We start from the raw sequence: 20,449 nt of genomic DNA on the forward strand, positions 1-20,449 counted from the left end.
GTGAAACTCTGACAGGATCTCGATGACGTGCTTGCAAAGTAATGAAGTGCTGAATTTACAACTGCCCAGTGCTTAGAACTGGAGACTAATAGAGGTTTGAAGGGACCTCTGGAGATCATCTGGTCTAGTTCTGCTCTACAACTGTGTCTTAGGGAAGATTGAATAAAAACAGCATGGCAGTAGTTAAGGTGAGGCTTGATATATGTCATGATTACAAAACTTCCACAATGTACAACACCCAGTTTGAAATTCAGGTTTAAGTGGGACTGCAGGAAAACTTTTGCCTTGGAGCAGCTGCGTTACCACACATTGATATGCACTCGACAAGCCATGCCTTTCTCCTTCTATTACATAATGTTTGTAAAGTTACTTCATCAATACAAAGCACTTTATAAATAATCATGTGTTCTGGAAAAACAAAGGGGTTCTTTGGAGGATCTACTTGAGTGATTGCTGATGTTTCTATGGTAAGTTATGTATTTTGGGGTTGAAGTGTTAAAGTATACAAAGTTTCTATTCTGTTTGTACTTTTGCAGTGTTTTGGACACATGGTGATTTGCAAGGCAAGTGCAGTGTGGATCCTGTGCACCAGCAAAAGTCAAACACATATAAACCTGTCCAAGGAAAAGGTATTTACAGCAGCATGGCCTCTGTCTGCAGAACCTGCATGAGGTGCTTTCAAAAGAGGTTCATTGCCTCTTTCTACTGCACAGCTGCACAACAAAGAGTAGTTCATTCATTGTTCAGTGCTACCTTTCTTCCCCCCAGCTTTTACAAGCCAAAAAACAAATTAGAATCTGGTTCGGATTGCCTTGAATTAATCTGAATGCAAAAAACAAAGAGACTGCTCAGAGAAACAGCATTTAGGAAAGCAAGTGGGATTTACAAACCTGTGCAGTATTTGTTGGCTAGTATATATTAAAATGGTAAATAGCAGTCAGCATTAAAAGAAAATGCTTTATAAGAGCAGTGACTCAGACTTTCAACAGTTTTAGGCAATTGCAATAAAAACTATTAAGAAGATGACTAATGTTTACAATTAGTATCTATAATTATCATAAGAGAATGTGCAGGGTACAGCAGTCCATCACAAAAATTTATTTTGTTAATTACAGAAAGCTTTCTATACCCTGGGCAAGACTATGTATTTGGTTTAGAATAAATACTTTGGTATAAAGTCAGAAAATGTTCATCACTGTTGGTATCTGACATTTGGAGTGTAAAGCCTCCTGCTAAATCAGTACTGCAAGTTGATATGTATTTCTTTTCCTTCAGCATGATAAAGCCTCTGCCTTCCAGTGCCCAGGTGTTGTAGAAAAATCACTTATCTGTTCCAGTTCCCATCCACAAGAACACAGATCTGCAGAGCATTTTCCAAGCATTGGAAGTTTATAGTATTTCCTACTAAGGCTAGAAGTAGAAAACCTGAAGTATGGCAAAATAATTTTCAAGCCAAATTAATTTCATTTAAAAATAAATCTTGAAATACATACAGCATTCTCAAGCAGAAATACACAATGTGATTCACATGATACAGATGTGGCTCATTGCTTTTGGTTCACTGTCCACAGAGGAGGACAAACAGTACCCTCCAGCGTTTTTCAACCATCACACTTGACCAGTAAGTTTTTCTCTTTCTTAAGTTTAGAAAGCACTTTCTGAGAAACCTCTTTCTCTGGATTAACTGGGAATGGCCTGTTAATGCACTGCTGCTGTTGCCCCATCCCAGCCCCTTAAAGGAAAAGTATTTTTGGTCACTCTGGCTTTACTATGGTTAACAATCAGATGTCCTTCTCAGAGCAGGAGTCTCTGTACTTATTCAAAAATAGCCCTTTTTGGATATGTCAAGTTAGATGTAGAAAATAACTTCTAATTATTGGCCCATCAAAAGGTCAAACATTTAAATAACTGTACACATCTTACAAACATTTCAAAGGAAAAGCACATCCATTTGTTAGTGTGAATACCACACTGGTCACATAATAACATATAATGTTCATTGTCTCTGTGATGTGACCTTGAATCTCATCAAGTGTTCAAGTTTTCCCCAGAAGCAAGTGCTGAATAGTCAGGATAGTGGGATACTTAAAAACACCATTAGAATAAAAACAAAAGTACGGAGGACAGACATTTTCCCTCTTCTTTTGCTGCCATCCTGCTGGAATCTCCATCCTCTTTCAGTCTTATCCCAACTTTTTGGTTAAAAACTCTTTTCCAAAACACCCTGAAGTCCAGTTCAGAGGCTTTCAACCTCTTTTTCTGGTTTCATGTCTTCTTACTGCTCAATTTCTGTCTGTGCAGGTGTGTCTCAATCTCTTGCTTGAAAACAAGCATCCCAAGCTGGCCATGAGAAGCCTCATTCATGGCCTTGGACTGCATGCACATTTTGTACTGCTCTGGAGTCAGCTCGTCCAGACACTGCTTTTCATGCCACAGATGGAAGAGACCCCTGACAGGCGTTCGGATCACCATGAGGTTGCTGTGGAGGTACTTGCGGTACAGATGCACATCTTCACCACCCCAGCCTTTAATGTCCAGGTCAAAGCCACCTGACACAAAAAAAAAAAAAAAAAAAAAAAAAAAAAAAAAAAAAAAAATTAAAACTAGAAATCTGTTAGCAAACTCAATGCTCTTGATTGCACTGCAGCTGTTTTCTGACTCCAGTCAGCCCTTTAAAACACAGACACTTTCTGTGAACATTCAGCTGCCCATCTTCAGCTCTTTCACTATCAGACAAAAGTTCTTTATTTGTAATTTTATTTGTAAGCAGTGTTTAGATTCTGGTAATTCTGTTGCACCTAGGAAAAGCCTGAACATCCAACCACAGCAATGCTGCAAATTAGTGACGCAGACATATTAACAAAGATTAAAAGGGAGGCTGATCATAATTTTCTATATTTTAGCAAAAAGGCAGGTGTATTGGAGTATATTTTTCTTACCTATGTTGATAAAATCAGATCTGTACTGGCAAGTCATCCCGAAACCAAAGTCTCTCCAAAATCCAGTTTCTTTTTTAATAATCTGCATGGAGGGCAAGGAATATTTACATTTACATATTTACATATTTACAAAGCAGAAATGCTTTCAGAGTGAGCATTCTGACCTAAATGTGGTCAGAAATAGGAGTAATTGCCCTTATATTCTTCCCCATGTGAATCCACAGCTGGTCCTGAACCTGTTTTTGTAGATACTCTTTGGATATATCTGCCCCCTCTCAAACAGCTGTTTGTGTGTTCTTAGCTATCATGATAACCCCCTGATCCAGAACAATCAGGTTTTGCTCCACTCCTACTGTAGTAGACCAAGTAGAACAATGTCACACCTCTGGAGATTATTTCTTTGCAGGCAAAGCATCCTCCAAAATTGTTAGTTTCTGTAGGGTTCACACCTGATGTAAGAAACATATTGGTAAGCCAGGGAAGCCAGACTCTGCTGTCAGAGCAGTTGGTGGCATGTGCATTGTGGACCACAAGAGCTTTAGAAGAAAACAGTGCTTCTAATCTGATCACACAATTGACAGCTTTTTGATTATGTTGATTTTGAGAAACAAGAGTAATTTTCTATTACAGAACTGTTATATCCACCTAAAATGGAACTCCAGGAATGCTGGGTGATAGATATATGTCCCATAAAAGCCTTTGTAAAAATGAATGGTCTGCCTTCCTGAGATGGACAATGAAAACATTATGTATTACAGGTAGAAAATCAGAGCACTGAGAAACCATGGCTATAATTTTGGATATTTGAAAATCAAATATCCAAGTACAGATCTCTAAGGTCATAATTCATGCATGTGACTGACCTAACCCAATGTGGTGAGACATCCAAGAGCTTCAAGTGACTGGGATAGGAATTTAAATCCTCTGAGCATGTCAGCAGTACTTCACAGTCTTAAATGCTTGGTTAGAAACCTATCCCTTAGCAGCTGCTTTGGAAAATTTTGACTTAGTTGTGACGGAATTTCAGAAGATGAGGAAAGAGAATTTCCATTTCTGGATTTACAATCCCAGTATTTCCTTAATGAAGAAATGCTCTTCCAAAATTTTCTCTCCTGATTTATTGTTCATGCCTCCCCTTTTTGTTCATAACTCTTGTCACTTCAAATGCTTTTTAAAACTTATTTTACTGCTCACATTGCTAGACATTTCATTTCTCATTTCTCCTTTCCTTGAAAAAGCCAATTAAAAGGAAATAAGATTGTATCTGTCAGGCTTGCACTGTAACAAGCAGTCTCCATCACAATGCCCTTACAGCAAGCTACTCATGTGCATTAGCATTATTATTTCCCATTAGGGCAAGTGGCTGCTGCACAAATCAAATTATGTCTAAGATTTCTGAAGGCTTTTTTTTCTCCTCAGCAGCCCAAGTTCCAGGAGAGAGAGCTAACACTGTCTTATTTTATTGGCATAGATCTGGCCTTATGCCTGGCAACTAATTTGGGCTGAAAATGTAAAAATATACATAAAAATGTGATTGGCTATACTTCTTTAAATCAAGAAGCTTTTCTGACATAAGCCTCACATTTTATGATTCAAATATTAGCTATAAATATTTTCACAATCCAGACAATGTACTTTGTGGAATTTATGCTATCCTGAAAGCTAAACTCTGTTTTATTCCCTAAGCATAATTCTTACAAGCTTGAGGATCCCTGACAGGCTCAGAGCAGAGAGAGAGAAGCTTATGTGAATCCCATGGTATGATCAGAACAAGTTTCTTTTGAGAAAAAAACAGTACAAGGAATTTTCCAGACTCTTCAGTAAAAGGCTTTCTGGCTGTAGGTCTCATAACACAGAAAGCAGTAGACAAAAAAATACTTTAAAATATTTTAGAATGACTTTTCAAACTCTCATTCTTCATTTTTATAGAGGAACTGTACAAGGTGGGGGCAGTTATGACAGAAGACTGGACTCAGACTCCAGGTGATCTTTTTCAACTGTCCCTGGGCTTACACCACCCCTGATTCATACCTACCCAGAACAACAATAGAAACTGGGATGCTCTGGGGACAGTGTCCAGCCTGGGACAGGATGAGCCCTAGTAAGTGCAGTGCCTGGCAGTAAGAGAGGCAGATGTGGCAGGTTAGGACCTGGCCCAGAGGAACTGAATGAAGCTGCATAGTTCACTTATGTTTCAATTTGAAAATTCAGCCATTTAGCAGCACTAGTGGGCAGAGGAATGTGACCCACTGACTCTGGAGAGAAGCAAGACTCCTTTCTATCAGGCCTTTAGGTTCAACAACAGTGCAACACCAGAGCACAAGAGAATGGAGAACAGTGTCTGCTGCAATGCCAAGCAATGGCTTGGTCACTGAGATTCATGTGAACCTCTCATCTCTGTGCTCTTTCTTCCTCACAACAGCTCCCTCCTCGTTCAGGAGACTCATACAATGTCTAAATCATATGCCTTATGGAAATGTTTTTAAAACTATTGCTTTGTTCTCACATCAAAAATAAGCAGGTGAGATGACAATCAGTGGAGTTGTGCTGTGTTGTATCAGTGCCAGAATAAAGTGACAGCTCCAAGCATGCGATTTGACTCAGGCACTTCAGAAACACAGTCTGCTCACAGGCAGCTCAGTCATGAACTGTGGGAAGGGAAAGGCCACTGTAAGGTGTTCAAGTGGGGAATAACTGTGACAGCCCCTGAAATTCTCTTTTTACTGACTGATCTGAGGACAGCTCTGCTTTTTACAAATTTCATGTCTTCAAATGCAAATAGTATTCAGTGATAGGAAGAAATCAGAGCAAGACTGTCACCCCAAGATAGCACACCATGGAGGAACTGTTCACTAGTTAGGAAATTCCTTCTATCAGAGAAGCAGACATTTTTTTAATTCTTAGTTTCTATGAAAGAAGTTCAAAAATATTTAAAATAAATGGCATAATGTACTTCCCAGTGAAATACACTGCAGAACTCACAGAGTGTTGCAGTTAATTTTGTCTGTATGGTGGTCACCGTGCACAAGAAATAGGGAAATGCTATCCAAGAGCACATGTACCTTTAAAACATGCTTTGTTCAAATAAAAGCAGGCATTCAGAGAAGCATGTACTTACCAGCTGCTGTTCTAAAGATGGTATGGAGTCATGGTGACCATAAATTATACTGGGGTTATACTGGCTGAAGAGAACAGGATAAAATACCTTCTTCCCTGGAAATGACAATGGGTTATTATTTTACAAAAGGTGTATAAAATACACTTGTCTCTTACAAGGTACAGTCCAGGCCTGACCAAATCCAGACAAAGTCACACAAGTTTTCCACTAAGCCTATGTTCTTTCCATGAGAATGTGAACGTGAGGATGTAATTAATAAAAAGATCCTGTTCCAGAAAGCAGAGGTGCTGAAGGCAAGAGGAACTGTTACAACTGATTTACAGTAGCTTCATTACCAATTCAAAGGCAAGAATACTCTGGTGAAGGATTTTACATAATAGGTGGAACCTGTTGAAAGACAATGCACTTCATGAGGAGCAGTACCTGGCTGTGTGTTCAATCTACAGGAGTTCAAGAATTCGGCTGTGAAGTATATGTCCACATCGCAAAAAAAGAGAACAACATTGTTTCCTTTCCAAAATCGAGCACCAACATCTAATCCTTTGCCCCTGGAAAACTCTTCATTCAACTGGATGAAGGTAAAGTTCTTGAAGTTGGCTGACCTAGAAGGAAAATATTTAGCAGCTTACCTTGTTCATCCAGCTCTTAATACAAGTTGGGGGTGGGAACCCCATATAAAAGAATTAATGTAGAAATCTGTAGTATCACACTTCTGAGAGCATCTGGAGGGAAGAGATGTCCTCTTTGACTCTTGAGGAGATTTCTTATCTATGTTCAGAGCTTGACCTGTGTACTCACACACTAGCATTCCTGTCACAGACTTTCTTTGGGCAGATCTCACAAAAATCCCAACAAGGTTTAGATTAACAAAAATATCTTCAGTATACAAATTTTAATTACCTGTGGTTACATTACTGTATCTATACAAGGGTCTTCTTCCTACACAGAGAAAACAAACAAAAGGCTGCAGTGCCGCATGATCTTGACAAACACAGATCTGTAACCAAAAGAGCCAAACTGACCAAAAGTATCCAGTTCATTTGTGCTCTACTGAAATTGTCTTCCACCTGCCTTTGGAAGTCAGCTTTCACTCCTAACAGTCAAAGCCACTTTCAAAGAACTAAAGAGTTATCAGTGTGTGTGGGAGGAGAAAAAAGAGAAAAAAAAGCAGTTGCACTAAGGTAAATTGAGTTAAAATCTGCTCTGCAGTTCTAAAGACCACTCTATGGGACTCTCTGGGTAACACCATTTTTATTTGATACAAAAAGAAAGCTATTTTCTGCAATGCAATTTAGAACCTTTTGGCACAACTATGAGTTTTGACTTATCAATTCTCCACTTCACATGGAATTGCTGTATATGAACAGCACACACCAGATGTTCAGTACTTACTTAGAGGTATTTTCAAGTATTGATTTGACTTCATTCATTTGTTCCTTTCCAAAGTAAACTACAGTGAGGTGAATTCTTCCATCCTGCTGAATGCCCATTTCCCTGTAGCAAGGAGACAGATTTGTGACTTGTCACAGAAGTTAGCTTCCTTCAATAACCTACAGCAGCTGAGGAAGGCAGAATAGGGTGAACCTCAGAGGCATTCCTGTGGACATGATTCACTGACAGGCATTCTTGTCCTGACAAAGTGGCTCACTTTCTCCCTTAGAAGAGACAGAAGTCTGTATTTCAGGCAGATTAGGTACCAGCTCTCTAAGCAGCATTTGTTGTATTAATAGGACACTGTTAAAAGAGGCCATCCAGCCTCAGGAAGAATGATCAGGCAAGCAATAACTTCAGCACTCAGAAGAATATGAGAAGGAGGATTTTTATAATACCCTACCTCATCACCTTGAGTTTTGCAACAGATATTCCAGAGTTCAGATCTTTGGCATTTACTAAAACCTAAGTATTAAGCAGACATCAAACACGTAGCTCAAGGGTAAGACCAATCTGAACAAATGCTAGTGCCTCACTTAAGTTTAGTTAGTAAGAGTTCATCTATAATCAGCAGAGAGATCAGCATGACCAGAGGGCAATTTCTTCCTAAAACAAGAATATCAGAATACTAATCAGAAGGCTAATTTAGGAAAGGAGCCTATTTTTAGATGGTTGCAATTAGACAAAACATCTCATTGTAAGAGCAAGAATCTTTGATAACACAGTCTTTTCTGGGCAGCTATTAAAAGTTACATCTCAATTAAGTTCTCTCTCTGAACATCATGTCTGTGCTGAAAAAATAATAGTTTAAGAGTAACTATGCTGAAAGCTTAAATACATTTCCTTCTTGCCTTTTGTTGCCTTGATATTTTATCTAATGGAGCCTAGCAAAGCGTCTGGGTGCACCAATTCTCCTTTTCCTCAGAAATGCTCCTTTGCAACTACTGCATGACACTCTCATGTTGCCACAATTGTATGTGCCCAACAGGCAGATTGAGACTCTTAAGTCAGGTACATGTGCATCAGAAACCCCAATGACTGGAATATAATTGCTTTTACTGCTAATCACAATGCATTAAGCAACAAAATGCCTTTCAGTCTGTAATCTCAAAAATCACTTAGTGTCACAATGAACTGTTTTGTAAAACTAGCAGCGAGTGAGGTTTTGATAACTCTTTAAATTGCATCTTACTTTCCAACTAAAAAAAAGTAAAGGCAGCATTGAAGGAAACCCACCTGAAATTCTGCATGAATTGCTGAAATTTGCTGGCTCTCTTGGCCAATGGCACAATGACATTAATAAGTGTGTCAGCCATATTGACATTTTCATTTTTCACTTTCATTACAGGACCAAAAGGCCGGAATAAAACAATCTTCTTGAACTGATGTTTTGCATCTCCTTTGAAAGTCAGCTCATACAATGTGCCTTTATTTTTTTCTGTGCGGTAGATCCCTGAATGAAAACAAAAATGAAGAGATTTTTGTATTAAACTTGGGCTCCTGGGGAGAAAGAAAGGGGAAAGTCTTAAGTTGCTATATCTAAGCTGGAAATGCAGCAGAGGCAATGAGATATTTACTTTTAAACCAATACACACTCCACTATCTTTTAGAGGAGGCCATCACTGTAGCAGGGACCCAGTCCTGGGAGGCAGGAGCTGTTTGATATTCTTGCAGGCACATTCCAAGGCTTGGCTGAGTTGCAAACCCCTGAAGATGGCCAACTGCTCACTCTCAGTAAACCCAGCAGACGCACTGTCCTTATTTTTCAGACTGCTCCAATTGCACACTGCAGACATGCATGGTAATGGGATGCAGAGGGACTGCAAAGGCAGTCTGCCTCTCTGCAACAGGAGGGATTAGGCCATCTCCCAGAAAGGCAATTTCATGATGAGCACTGGGAGGTTCTCTGGAAAGTCCCCTGATAAAACTATGCAAACAGGCCTCAGCCATCAACTTCACCCACTGCCAGTCAGGACAAAACTCTCCTGTTACTCAACTCTCAAGAGACTGCTGTTTTCTTTATGAATGCCTATACTCTTGGTCAAGCAATGGTCTGCAAGGATAACACTACAATTTTTCAGAGGCTAGACCAGGATAGATAATTCCTACAATCATGTATTTATTTCCTATATGGAAGAAACTTTTAACATACTTGATGGGTGAAATTGGTGTGGTTCATGCTGAGAGCCAGCATGAACTATAAAAGCCTTGATCATGCCCCACTGAAATACTATAAAATCCTAAATGAGATCAAGTTGGCAAAAAGGCTATAGATTTTAGTCACCCTAAATGATACTTCAGTCCCTACAGTGTATACCAAAATGAAGCTTTTTCACTGGCAAGTCCATTAGGTTTAAGAAAGAAAAATTAATGCTAATTCTAACTTGTCATTAAGCCACTGTAAACATCTTAACAACTTAATCAGTACAAGAATATAATTGCAATGCCTTCCATCAGAAGCTAAAGAGACAAGCACAAATGTCTTGAAAAAAAATTCCTCCTCTTAACTTGTTTTTCTTTTTTTTTTTTTTTCCCTCTCCATCTGGCTATGAAATATAACTTCTTCTGGTTATGAAAAACAAGACCAAAATAAGGCTTGCTTTTTTTAAAGTTTTGGTTATTCCTGATGTGTAACATGGTTGGGCATCTCACCCATAGACTGTCAGCTCTGTCTGTATTTCTTGTGAAGGTCTGGGTCAAAGTTTTCTTCAAAGAGAAAAGTGACATAATCTCTTCATCCTGTATTGCAGCTTTTACATTGGTATAATCAAAAGACTAATGAGGTGTGATTTTATCTGGAGAGAGTTCTGTGGACTGTCTTATCTTCACTATCATTCTCCAAGTGTTTTATTCTTAATGAACACTTCAGCTTGTTAATAATATATGCAGAGTTACTGATCTGTTATTCACTTCATGTTTTATTTTTAATATAAGCTGATTCAAAAAATGCTCCAATCCTCCTTCTAGCATAGCAAATTAATCTAGGGAGATGGCAGCTCCATAATTCTTTTGCTGCTAATCTTTCAAAGTTGTGCCCTTGACTCCCCCTAGCTTTTTTTCATAAAGTCTGCCCAAGGTGCAGACCATGAACTACATCTGTTACTGAGCTGGAGCTCATCTGAATAGTGGCCTAAGAGCCCCTTGATTTACTCCTCCTGGTGGCCAGAAAATAGAAATCTGGGCCTTTGAACTCTGCTCACCCATTTATTCTTACAGAAAGACTTCTCATGATCTGACTGCATTGTTGGATGCACTCATTTGCTCAGGCAGTTTTTGAACAGAGGTTTTACCTAAGATGTTTGTAATTGAAAGGTTAAGGCAACCTTTTGACATTCAGCTAAACAAAATTCTAAATTAAATCTGATTTGCATTCCCTTTAGAGATAAATTGATAGGACTGTTTCACATGCTTGACATAATGTACTGACATTTTTTTTCATAATAAAAAAGTTATAAATTAAATTAACAAATCTAATAATATCTACCACACAATATCTCAGCTTTTGCTTTTACATTCTCCTCTATCTATCCCAGCAAAGAAACAGTGACCCCCACAAATTTCACTTCCCTGGACAGATGTAGTACCCAATAAAAGAAACCTTACCAAATAAGAAGCACCTTAAAGAAGAATGCAAGTTTGTGACCTGACTGGGGTCCCTCTTAGGGCTATACACACAGAGGCTGCTTCTAACTGTAGTCTTGTTCTTGTTTAGTACTTCTACTGCGGCTGAAAATAAGTAGCTTAGGTTCAGACATTTGTGCAAAATGGTAACCCAATAATTTATAATCCTAACCTCTTATACTGAAAAGAACTGTATGCAAGCTTAATGCCTATAATTATATATGGCTATTCTTCATGCATATTTAAACTATTTGTTTTCCATTTAGAAAAATGTTCTTTCCTTTTAAAGTATCTTCTTTTTAGAAGCAGAGAACAAAGTGATTTGCCCAAGGCCAGGCAGTGAGCCTTGGAAATGAGTCTGAATGTCTTGAGTCACTCTGGCGACTCACCCAGCAGAACATCCTGCCTTTTACAAATTTTTTCCGTTTCCAAAGGCTCTACTTTATTTGTGCCACTGGGCCAGTCTACGTGATTCAGGAAGATGTGTCAAGCAGCCTCAATTCCAAGATATGAACTATGAGGGGACGAAAAAAATAGTCTCAAAAAAGTAAATAAAAAATCTTTCTTTAAAAGATTGCTTCTGAAATTAAAGCCTTGGAAAGGCTAGATATTAAATATGGATAAAAGAAGGTTAATTGTTCATCTATTGCTTCCATTACAGCAGATACGTTTCAGAATATGCACTATTCCTTTCAGAGGCAAAGGGAAAAGTCAAAGCTTCTGGAAACCTAATGTAAAAAAGTAAACAAGAGCTCTATGTCAGCAGATAGAATGGCCCTAAGATGAAGGAAAAGAACAAATGAGAAGCAAAAATGGCCTGGGCTGAAGAACTGATGAAAAAGCAGTAAGTCTCCAGTCTTCAGAGAAGTAATTCCCAGGGCTCTCTAAAGAAATGGAAAATATCTGATGTCTATTCAGCAGGGCAGGTGAACAAATGCCACCTATGTGGATCTATATGAAAGTGTAACTAGCAAATAGCAATGCATTCTTAACAAAATGCTGTTGAGTGGATGACAATTCTAGCCTAACAGTTCCACAGGATACAGGCTTCAAGTCTCCTAATATCTCTAGAAACACTCGTGGACTCATGCTCATTAGTTCCCTTCTGTCAGCTGATGTAGGAGCCACTATGAGGATTTATCAGAATTTGCTGTCTTCATTTTAACTCAGTACTACAGTGGTGTTCCCACTTCACATGCAGTAAAATGCAGCATCTTATCTTTTGATGAAAAGTGTCATTCCTTTCTCCCAATAAGCTTCCATGGCAAAATTCCAGCAGTAGACTGCTATCAGTTGCTGTCCATTTGAGGAAGCAAAGCTACTCCTTTTTCATTTGCCTCTGAGACCTTGATTAAAATTCCAGTCACTAGACAGTTACATACTTCAAGTAGGAAAACTTTTGATCCAGCATATTTGAAGGTGTTGTGGAAGGGCATTTCTTTAAAATCCAGGGATTTTCTGGAACCATTCGTATTAGGAAAAAATATCATCAAGCAGTGATTCCATTCACTTATGGAGCACACTACTGAGCCTTGTCAAAGTCTCCAAATTGTTATCTCCATCTCCAAGAAAATTAATGACTCCCAGATCTATTTGGCACTGTTGCTATTTACATAAATTAATGACCAGACCTGTTATCCTGCTTTCTGAGCAACTGGCTTTTTACTGGAAACAGAGCAGTCCTTTGCCTGCTTGTAATACAGAGAAATTTCTGGTTTTTTTCCCATGCTGTTTCTTACTGACACCCCTTGGCAGAAAGCTACTGAACTTGGTTCATAAGTGGGAGGAATAAGGGGGAGAGGGGAGCATTATAGCAGCCGAACAGCCCAAGTGACTCTGTCAAGAGAGAAGCTAAGCAGAGCAGCAGCCAGATGGATACATCTCAAACTCCGGGGAGAAGGTGTGGCTATCTTGGTTTTGATTAAGGTGGGGGGGGGGGAAATGGAAAATTCCACTACGTGTCAGCTATTGCTCCGAAAGGAGAACTGAGAATCCTATCCAAATTTCATGTAACAGTAAATCTGCTGAGAAGGAGTTTAACTCAGATGTAAGGTACTAGGGTCATAGTCTAATTTCCACGCACAAGTTATTCTGTTTAGAAAGTGCAGAGAATGCAACACTAATCCTAAAATACCCCAGCCACAGAAAATGTTTCTCCTTAAATGCAAGTGTTTGAAGAAACATTTCCCTCTGCAAAGACAAGAATAAATGCACAACATTTTAAAAAAGGAAGAGATACAGATCCCAACCGAGTTTATTGCCCTACACCACCATTCTGCCTAGCAATGACCTAGTACTGAAAAAGTGATAGCAGGTGCCAGGATCCACAAGAAAAGAAAAATCCACACAGGAGGCCCAAGAAAACAAGACTACTGTGCACAACTCTATGTTCTAGCTAGACTCAGGATCAGGAACACACTTGAGGAAAGCTGGTGTCAAAGGCATCTCTAAGAAGAGCAGAAACAAGGACATACATAGATCCCACATACTGACAGCAGCAGTTCAGATTTTAAATCCTGTCTCTGACCCTGATTACCTGATTTTCATTTCAGCACATCTCTCTACCTGATCAACCTTAAGATGAGAGCGGTAGCCCCGCATTTAACGTAAGAGAGGCACACAGCTTTTGTGTGCTGTTATTGCTAAAGAAGCTGGAAAACACTTAGAGGGTTAGTGCTATTACTTTCAGTGCAAATCTGGGCACTCCCAGAAATCTCCAGCTGCAGTTCCAGAAAATGAAAACAGCTGGCTTGGTGGCTGCATTAATGAACTCATGGTTGCTGTGTTGCTGGACTTATATTAAGTTGCCAGAAGCTGACATAGAATCCAACTTATTACTCACTTACTGTGTAGGCAGTAGCACCTGCAGAGCACTGTTTCCAAAACAAGTTCAGAGTCCAAACTATACTTGAAATGCAGAACTGGAACAGATAATTCAGTCCTCCCTACACATACTGAAGTTACACAGAGAAAGGGATTTGTCCATTGATTGGCAGTTTTTGCCATTCTTGGGAGAATTAAGTCAGGGGGAAAGAGAGTGACGAGAGGTCACAGAGACATCCAAAGGGATTTGGCAGGGAAATTTTCTGCCGTCTCTTTGTTTCCAGCCCCAATACATGGATCACTGCATTTGCAAACAAATCAGCCTGCACTGATGAGTGAGAATTAGAATTTGTTCCCTTGCACCTACAGAAGCAAGGACCTGTCCTGCAGAGGAGGACGCAAGAAAGATTCCTTGAGCTCAGACTGAGCTGTACACAGGCCTCCAGTTTCTTGAGTTCCGAGTCACATGAAAGGCTTCCTCCCTCTGGAGTATTTCACCATGGTATAAGAAAGCCAGGAAGACCATTAGTGCATAAAGAACCTCCACAGAGACAGCAGCACTAGTGTACATCTCTTCCCCACTTCTTTCTGCACTCGTTCCCCAAGCACAGCACTGATACCTGGTCAAAGTCTCTTAATTATTCATAAAGGCAGGCTCACAGCTTAATGGATATTAAGCAATGTGTGTCAGGAAACATCTCCTTTCTCCTCACCCTCTCACATGGAAGATTGTCCAGATCCAGGCTCACAGTGCTGCCTGTGACCAGGTGGTGCCAAACAGTCTTACATGCTTGTTCAGCACCTATAAAAACTGCAGAAACATATTTTGAAAAGATAAACTAAACAGCAAACACAAAGGAGGAGAATGGCAGCATGGATTTGAACTGCAGTTGCCAGTGTTAACTCTGGAAATAGATCTGGGATTGCAGCCTGGTCAGTCACTCCTTGCTTTGTCAATTTTGAGGCAAGCGTGTGACTAGAGAGCTGTGAGAACACATTGGTTTCACTACAGGAGACTGGCGGGCTTTGTTGTCACTGTTGTCACTGAAAGTCCCGTTCCCCAGCAAAGCTGCCATTTTGCAAACGTGCCTGAGACAGCATCACTAGGCCCACAGCACTAACACCGTCCCAGACATCTGTGCTCTGACACAGCTCCCATCTCCCTCAGCAGCTCAGTCACACCAGAACTCCACCCCAGCAGTGCCAACCTGCTCTCTGCATACGAACCTTCAACAAAGTCGGAGGCTGTGTATACACGGGGTTTTGCTTTGCTGACCCCATCTGGCTTGTTCAAGCTCCCCACTGCTAACTCGATCACCTCTATCAACTCATCTCGTTTGTCCTTCCTTACGGGCTTCTCCTCTGGGTGCCGTGTCAGCCCTGTCTCCAGCTGGTAAACCTTCTGCAGGGTGAAGCTCTCAAAGGGCACTGCCGCGTACTCTGTGGACAGCTTAACACCGCTGTGCACCTCCGCTTTGTCTACTTGGGAACGCAGGAAAGCCAACAGGTTGGCCTGGGCCTTCTCTGGCTTGCTGTGGTCAAGCTGAATGTCCAAGGGGTCTGGGTACTGGTTCTGCATGTTCTTAAGCTGCTCAGTCCTGCCCTGGAGCTCAGCCTTCAACTGGGCAATTTGTTTCTTCAAGCTGGTGATGTAATTGCGGTGTTGCTCTTCTCGTTCTTGCAGAATGGCTTCATATCCCTCCTTCACAGTTGGACTGTGCACCCTGGGCAAGGCAAGCTGATGGTTGTCACCCTTGGGTGTGCAAGCCAACATATAAACAATAGACATTGAGCAACAGGCCACCACCAGCAGGCCTACAACTCGGGGAAGAAATAGAATAAATCCTCGTCGAAGCATCATATCTCAAAAAAACAGAGTCTAACCCCACACATGCAACAGTTCTTATATCCATGCAGTGCCACAGAGGCCTCTGGTCTTGGAGTACTCTTACACAGATGCATGTATGTGCAGGAACTGGTTTGTCAGCTCTCTTGAAATGTGTGCTCTGCCTCTATGTGGAGCTCTCTCTGGTATATACCCAGCAGGACCAAAAGATAAGTTGTGAAGCAGACAGGACACGTCCTGATCCTCATGGCAACACCTATGTTGTTGCAATATGATCAGATGGTGGCTGATGGAGCCTGAGGACCTGAAAGATAAATTACAAAGACAGACAAGTTAGAATTTGGTCATTCAATCCAGACCATTTACTGCGTTCTAATTTACCTTGTTTCTCAGCTGCTCTAGCAGATCTCAGAGCTGTGAAGTGCTTGGGCTAAGACTTTAAAGGTGCCAAGATCCTTATGTGGAAAATCCCATATGCATCCTTTTCATTGTTAATAACATGGCTTGGCCCATTGCCAATGGAAAACTAGTGCAGGCCTCAAAGACCCCCATGCTTCAGAATAACTTGGAAGAGTCTAATGATTGGATGCTAAAGTGCTTAGTTCATCCAAGCAGTGATGGCCCTTCAGTTGTTCTCAAATCTTGGAGTGTTCACTCAAGTTTTGAAAGGAAGGCACTGAGTCCCAGAGCTACCACGTACATTTTACCTTCCAGGCAGATTTTTTCAAAAACACCAGGTGACAAATATAGTCCATCCAAACATATGAAGCCTGACCTGGAATAGAAAACTGATAACCAGAAAACTAAAAACTGTTATCAAGGTCAATTACTGCAACTATCATTATTTGACATATCCTACCAGATGCTCCCATAAGAAGCAAATAATGAGGAAGAAGACAATTTCTAGGAACACTCAGACCGATTTTACCCAAACTCAGCAGAAGCTTTGTTGCAATTTTGAAACTGTCATAATTGCACACTATTTTAACATTTCAAGACCCTCTTCTGTTTCTCATAACATTTTGAAAATCTGTGCAAAAATGTACACTATGACCATGTTTTCTAGTCTGCCTAGAACTATAGACCACAGAGAAGGTGGAACTGGTAACATTATGATTTTTAATAAAACTTCTTCAGGTATATATAGAAAAGAAAAAAAAATTAGATGATTGAAGTTGAATATTGATCTAGCTATAAGCTACATTAAAACAGTTGTGCTGAGAACACAAAGATTTTCAAAATCCCTTGGGTTTGGCCAAATCTGTGCTGGTGCAAGGAACTTCATCATTTACTCAGCTGACTGTACACTTAGGTATCAAGGCTGAGGGACATCCTAGATTACACATTGTTAGACATAAACACATCAAATTAACCCCTCGATGATCTCCCCTTGGATGCATGCATGACATCATTACACTCTTGACAGAGAGAGGTACAGTCCTTTTAGGCATACATCCTTGCTGGCACACCCTTAAACAAAACCAGTTTGACTAAGAATAAGACTTTCAGAGTTATTGTCAGTTATTTCTAGTCTTGAATCAAAGTCTTATGTAGGACTTTTTATAAACTGTTCTGTGGCTTCCCCCCTCCTGCACCCCCCCTCCCCATCTTGATTGACTATTACTCCATATGCAGCAGTTACACACAGATATTTCTGATGCTTGGACTGTTATTATTTTATCAGTTTGCAAAGCTTCTGGGAAAAAACCCAACTTCAAGCAGGAATTGAGGGGGCTAGAATGAGCCATAAAAATAGTACTGTATTTTTTTCAAAGCAAGGCTAAATTACTTGTATAGCATTTATAGGATTCTCCATGCTGAAAATGCTGAAAATGTCAGCATTTTCAAAGGAAGAATTGCTGATTTTCAAGAAGATATTCAAGCAGCAGGAGAAAAAGACAGGATGAAGTTGGTGCCCTTACCTTTTTGATGTGATCTTCTCTTTGGAACATCTTAGTCTGCTACAGCTTCTTCTCAGCTTGCCAAAATCATTGCCTGTTTAACTCCCTTCTCATGCCTTTCCCAGAAAATGCGTGTACTATGAAAAGTACCATCAGCCTCAGAACACCTCTTCATTGCTTTCACATTTGTCAGCTGCCTACATCTTCAGTCTGTCTCTTGTGTGGTGAAAGGCTGTAGTGGAGACACTTCCTATGGATGCACTAAAAACGTTGGCCTCCTGCAATGTAAAGGAGCTTGTCAAAGCAGGGAAAATTAATCTGGGCATTTCTAACTGTACAACAGATCTGGCTAGAAGACTCTAAGAAGGTAGTGTGCAGGGAGACAGGGTCAGGAAGTGGTGAGATGTAGTACATAAAACACTGCTGTGCTTGTATGCTTCCCGCCACACAATTAGTCCATTGACTGAATTGGCAGAAGCTGAACATCAGTGAAAGGATTAGTTGTACTAACATGGTATAAACTGAAATTACATCTCAATGGCTTAGATAAACACACTATTTAATTTCTATAAGCAGCAACAGATTTGAGTTTTGGTCAAAGACCTCTTCAAATGTTGACCTTAGAATATATATCTATCTTCACTAAAATATAGTATCTCTCTCTTCAGGGTACTATCTCTTTTCTATATATTTTTCTGGTTTGAAGTCTCTGCCATCAAAGATGCATCTTTATAAACATTTCAGAAGAGAAAATTAGCAGATCTACTTTGTCCTTTGAAACATCATTTTCATAGTAAGGAATTGAGACCATGAGGACTTTAACCTTTTTCACAGGGATTTTACCGTCATGACTGGAGATATCCTGACAAGAAACTTGCATTACTTGCATTCTGGATCTGTCTTATTAAATTGTACTGGTAGCTTCAGTGGCATTGCCCTGCATTGACTGACATTTAAATATACAGCCGTTACTGTACTACTATCTCATGGGCATGCTTGTGAAAGCAGTCCCAATCCAGGTCACTGCCAAAAAAAGCAGATTACTTTAAATCAACACCAAAGGTGGTCACAGCTAAGGCATGTCAGCTGCATAGGCAAGTACCAGAAAGCCAGGGATGGTAACTCCTCCTAACAACCATTCTGTTGATTTCACCAGACCAACACATTTTCACACCAACTGAGATGAAGAGAAGACAAACTGAAATGTCAGTTTTTTTTCTAGGAACTGACAAAAACGCCTCTGTATTTCACAGCAGCCAGCTGCATCAAGTAGTATTAGTCTCTGTGCAAGGAGAGGCTGCAACAAATACACAGTGATTAGTCTGGTGGCTGAGGAAAACGACATTAATTCTTAAAAAAAAGCCATCCCTTGCACAAACATCTTCAACCTCAGTTCAACCTGTTAGCCCAGCCAGAGGTCAGCCCTGCTCACAGAGGTGCTTTTCACTTGCTTTCAAGGAGCCTGGGCCTAAAATGTTCTAAACACAGAAACAGATTCTGTCATCACTCTAAGCACTCTGTAAACATTTCTGCACAGTGGAGGGTGTTGCACCCAATCACAGGGAGTGGCAAAAAATGGAAAGTTGGTTGGTTAAAAAATTTCAGATGGTATGCACCCATCACTGTTTCTCACCAACATTTTAATTTTTATTGGACTGTAGAGATGCAGGAAATTTATCTCTGCACAGAAATGACAATGCATTTCAAGTCTGAATTTTTGAGTCTCAAAAACCACACTAAGAATCTGTGCAGGAGAAAGAGACTCAAACCAAAGTATCTCTGTATGTGTATCTCCCCTCTGAGCTTCACATTTTCTGCACTCCTCATATTAAGGACAGAAATGCATGGCAAAAGCTCAGTCATATTTGCAGAGGCAGTGATCTCTCAGCACATATGACATGAGCAATGCCTGATAACTCCATGTTTTTTAAGTACCTTCTGCCACAGCTTCTTATTGTAGGTGTAACTCAGACTGGCAACTCCCATTTTAGCTCACAAAACTTTGAAATTCCTTTTATTTTCTTTTTTTTTTTCAGTAGAGGCAGTAAGTGGCAGAAGCTGCAATTAGGTTTTGTGTAGGTGTTTGAAACATCTTCATTGAATAGCAGCACAGGTCACTGTGAGATTTCACTAGAATCATAATAATCTCTGAAATGAGCTGTGGGGAGGAGGAAACAGATGTTCCACCCAGACTTTAAGTGCCTTACAAAAATAGAGAAAGACATTCTGCAGCCACTTGTAATTTGCCTTGAACTTCTTAATTACAAGGACTGTGCATAACCCTGCAGACAAATTAGTCTGCTTTAAATGTTAGGCACAAGATTTTTCGCCTTAGCTTCTCAACAAAAATCGAAGACCCTCAGCACAATAGGACATGTCACAGGGATTAAAATTTAGTCGCACATAGAAATTTACATACTTTCTGCAAAAATTAATTCTATTTCTCCTTATGGCCAGATCATGATTTCTCAACTACTTCTCAGCCCAGTTCATCTGTCCAGGGCTGAATTAGGCAAAAGGCTGAATAAAGAAAAAAGTCTGTCTGATAAACTGACTGGGTGCACCTTCTTAGCCTTCTTGTATTGTCTCCTGTTAAAAATTCCACCGCTCCCTCTTGGGTTGACATTCACACATCCCAAACAAACGACTCAAAGTCTTTACACCTGGCTTCCAGTCTTCAGTCCAAATAAAGGATTAGTAAGAAATAGTATCCAGAATGAAAATGCTAAATGCTAATAGTTGAAGAGAGTAGACAACTTACTGTAAAACT

The 20,449-nt window shown here is 40.1% G+C and overlaps 1 protein-coding gene across 9 annotated transcripts in view; it reads right to left on the reverse strand.

Moving 5' to 3' along the window:
- Positions 1-943: 943 nt before the first annotated feature.
- CSGALNACT1 (chondroitin sulfate N-acetylgalactosaminyltransferase 1) overlaps positions 944-20,449 on the reverse strand; it is a 41,543-nt gene continuing 22,037 nt past the window's right edge. For 7 of the 9 annotated variants that reach the window (XM_072928510.1, XM_072928512.1, XM_012573408.5 and 4 more), the window contains 8 exons: positions 17,701-17,957; positions 15,160-16,082; positions 8,725-8,941; positions 7,450-7,551; positions 6,481-6,659; positions 6,058-6,152; positions 2,940-3,021; positions 944-2,549 (listed from right to left, as the gene is read on the reverse strand). In XM_072928510.1, coding sequence (XP_072784611.1) covers positions 2,266-2,549; positions 2,940-3,021; positions 6,058-6,152; positions 6,481-6,659; positions 7,450-7,551; positions 8,725-8,941; positions 15,160-15,793 — 1,593 coding nt within the window. In that variant the 5' untranslated portion in view covers positions 15,794-16,082; positions 17,701-17,957 and the 3' untranslated portion in view covers positions 944-2,265. Of the gene's footprint in view, positions 2,550-2,939; positions 3,022-6,057; positions 6,153-6,480; positions 6,660-7,449; positions 7,552-8,724; positions 8,942-15,159; positions 16,083-16,159; positions 16,567-17,700; positions 17,958-20,449 lie in introns of all 9 variants that reach the window. The other 2 variants (XM_072928515.1, XM_072928514.1) reach the window with 2 other exon arrangements.

This window comes from Taeniopygia guttata, chromosome 4 (assembly GCF_048771995.1).
Source record: "Taeniopygia guttata chromosome 4, bTaeGut7.mat, whole genome shotgun sequence".
In the NCBI taxonomy this organism is placed as follows: Eukaryota; Metazoa; Chordata; class Aves; order Passeriformes; family Estrildidae; genus Taeniopygia; species Taeniopygia guttata.